Genomic DNA, 2,844 nt, shown 5'->3' on the forward strand with positions numbered 1-2,844 from the left:
AAAAATGTCTTTGGTAGAGATTTGCCATCGAGATCAATGAAATGAACGTGAAGATAAATTTAATAACGTACACTGGCATATATTAGATAATTATCTCTTTCATATAAATTTAGATCAGTTTTATATGATTAAATTCAATCTATCTAAATATATTGATGGCGTTTATGAAAAATATTATAATTGCAAAACTTCTTGAATTTATTTATATAATACTTAATTATCTTTCTAAAAATTATAAGAATCCAGAACTATATTCAAGTTTGTCGACATAAAGTTTTCTTTCTTTTTCAAATAATATATTTTTATACTCTTATATTATATCCTTTCTTTAACTACTGATAAAAAATAAAACATTTACATTGCTTCAAAATTTACTTATAATATTTTCCATTACTATTGTCGATATTTTCAAGATTTGATCAAGGCAAAATATCTCAAAACAGTCACCCTTAACTTTAATGATAAGCACTTCGATGCTATTAATATTTAAGAGGCATGCTGAGTACTTCTTTCATCGGATCAATGTAAATCAAAATCAAGTCTGAACGAATTCAAAATAAGTCTTCGATTTTTCTCGGTTTACGCCGATTCCTTCTTGTGCCATAAATCTGGCCCTTAATTCTTGAAAAGTATCGCATATGAAAATACTAAGGAAATCTATAATATTTTCGTACATTTTCGTATGCGATAGTGTTCAAGAATACGTCCCCTGGCGTACAGCGCAAACGAGTTTGTAGCCGTGAGGGCGATTTTCTTTTATACTGAGTCTGATCAGTGACCCCACCCGAAGCATTCGCACCAAAATTTGTCCATTGTGTGATAAAGGTGAGGGGACACGTTTTCAAGAGAGTGCGCTTCGTCCGTGTACGTGACCTGTTCGAACAGGATGTCTTTATACTCCAACGACTTGGCAAGCGCCAACGCCTGCTGGTAGTGCACGTTGTCGTCCCCGGTACCATGTATCAGCATGTACTTTTTGCCGCGTATTCCTTCCGATCGTTGTGAAATATCCGTGCGATTGTAACCATCAAGGTTGTCCTCCGGAGTCGGCAGACCCATCAATCGTTCCGTATAGATGGAATCTGTAAATCGGATAGCGACTCTCTTTGAGATCTTTGAGATAATGTTGAAGCTCGAGGTTCGAATTAAAAATACGTCGAGATTGTTTGAAATCATTGTAGGATAAGACAAGGCCATTCTATCAATTTTTACTTTCAAGTAGAATAAAGATTTACGATGACAAACGATATCTATCATCTTTTTGTAGTGACATGCTTACAACTACATTGTGCAATCGTGATTGTTCCTTGAGAGCATGAGCACAAACCTTTAAACATTCGATATGCACGTACTATTCAAAAACATAAACGTTATTGAGGGAAATGGGCGAAAAAACCTTGCTCTACCCTGACAAAATCAAATTCTCAATCTCTTCTTTTCAATTACCGTAATAAATCCAGGAAGTTACGGGCGCGACGGATATACCGCATTTGAAGACAAAGTTGGTATCTTGGGCCATCACCATACCAGTAGTGAAACCACCATAGCTCCAACCCCATATACCAGTCCTGTTTGCGTCGATCCAACTGTACTGCTTCTGCAGAATTCTATGGCGAAGAACATTTTCATTTTCAGAACGACATTTACTGCCGGGAACGGAGCAATTTTTGATCAGTTTCGCATTACTCACTCAGTGACAGCGATTGTATCTTCAATTTCTACGGTACCCAGCTTGCGGTATATCTCAAAAAGCATGTTGCTGCCTTTAAAGGCCGATCCTCGTCCATCGATCCACGCGTGAACCATGCTTCGGTTGGTCGTCAAATAATACTCGTATCCGTACTTGGCGTCATCGACGATCCTGACCGTGTTCGGACCACCGTAGCTGCGGGTTTTACAAGATGTTTAACAGAAATAAAGACTCGAATCGAAGAATAGCTTTCAGTTTTCATCTCCTTCAGCGTTACGCGGTGTTCGATTTTATACATCTCCGAGCTACAAATGGGTAGCATGAATTTCTAAATAAATGGAGCGCTCGATACGTCGCAAATGCTTCTTAAAAAAGAAGAGAAAAGTGAGCGAGGGTTATTAAAGGTAATCGATCGTTTCAAAAGCCTCGGCATGAATCGACAAACAGACTCGATCCAATTTTAAATGGAGATTGGAATCCTTTTGCGCGTTGATCAATTATAGCGTGCGCCGATTTTAATTGCGGCGTAACCGCTATTAATGATATATATGGTAAACATCAATACTCGGTGCTAGTTAGATATTTAAAAATGTATATATTTTATATATAAAACTAACACATTAATAAAAATAAAGTTAATGTTTCTTGAAAAATATGGAATTAGACTTGTGATAAAATAGTAGAAAACTGTGACTTTAATTTTATTTAAACCTATGCGCAAAATAAGAAGGTTCTGTTAAGCAAAATGTTGCTTTCCTTAAAGCTGTTATTTTATTATGCAATATTAAAATTTTTCTTAAAATTTTTTTTTTAATCTATGCACGATACTGTCATAAAGATATTCGTACGCTGCGTTCGTCTTCGAATCAAGCACGATTTAAAATATAATGGCCAATACGGAAATATATATATCTCATAATAAAATTGATTTGTTTAATATATTCATCGTTAAATTTTATTTTTGTATAAGTTTTATTTTTTATATTCTTATCTTTGTAATAAAAAAAATCTTGTTGCTAAGCGTAAAAACATAAATTTTGTTTGCTTCGATGACCTGTCATGCAAAAAAATTGCTGATATTTTTACGTTGCCAAATTTGTTACTCATCGGAAGGACTTGAGTACTTACACGAATACCATCATGGGGTACGACTT

At 35.2% G+C, this 2,844-nt stretch overlaps 1 protein-coding gene across 1 annotated transcript in view; it reads right to left on the reverse strand.

The window, feature by feature from the left end:
• Nucleotides 1-327: 327 nt before the first annotated feature.
• Nucleotides 328-2,844, reverse strand: part of LOC108756435 (venom dipeptidyl peptidase 4) — a 10,552-nt gene continuing 8,035 nt past the window's right edge. The window contains exons 12-14 of the mRNA XM_018500245.1: nucleotides 1,691-1,885; nucleotides 1,447-1,607; nucleotides 328-1,082 (exon numbers count right to left, since the gene is read on the reverse strand). Coding sequence (XP_018355747.1) covers nucleotides 772-1,082; nucleotides 1,447-1,607; nucleotides 1,691-1,885 — 667 coding nt within the window. The 3' untranslated portion in view covers nucleotides 328-771. The remainder of the gene's footprint in view (nucleotides 1,083-1,446; nucleotides 1,608-1,690; nucleotides 1,886-2,844) is intronic.

The sequence above is a fragment of the Trachymyrmex septentrionalis genome, unplaced genomic scaffold, assembly GCF_001594115.1.
Source record: "Trachymyrmex septentrionalis isolate Tsep2-gDNA-1 unplaced genomic scaffold, Tsep1.0 scaffold127, whole genome shotgun sequence".
In the NCBI taxonomy this organism is placed as follows: domain Eukaryota; kingdom Metazoa; phylum Arthropoda; class Insecta; order Hymenoptera; family Formicidae; genus Trachymyrmex; species Trachymyrmex septentrionalis.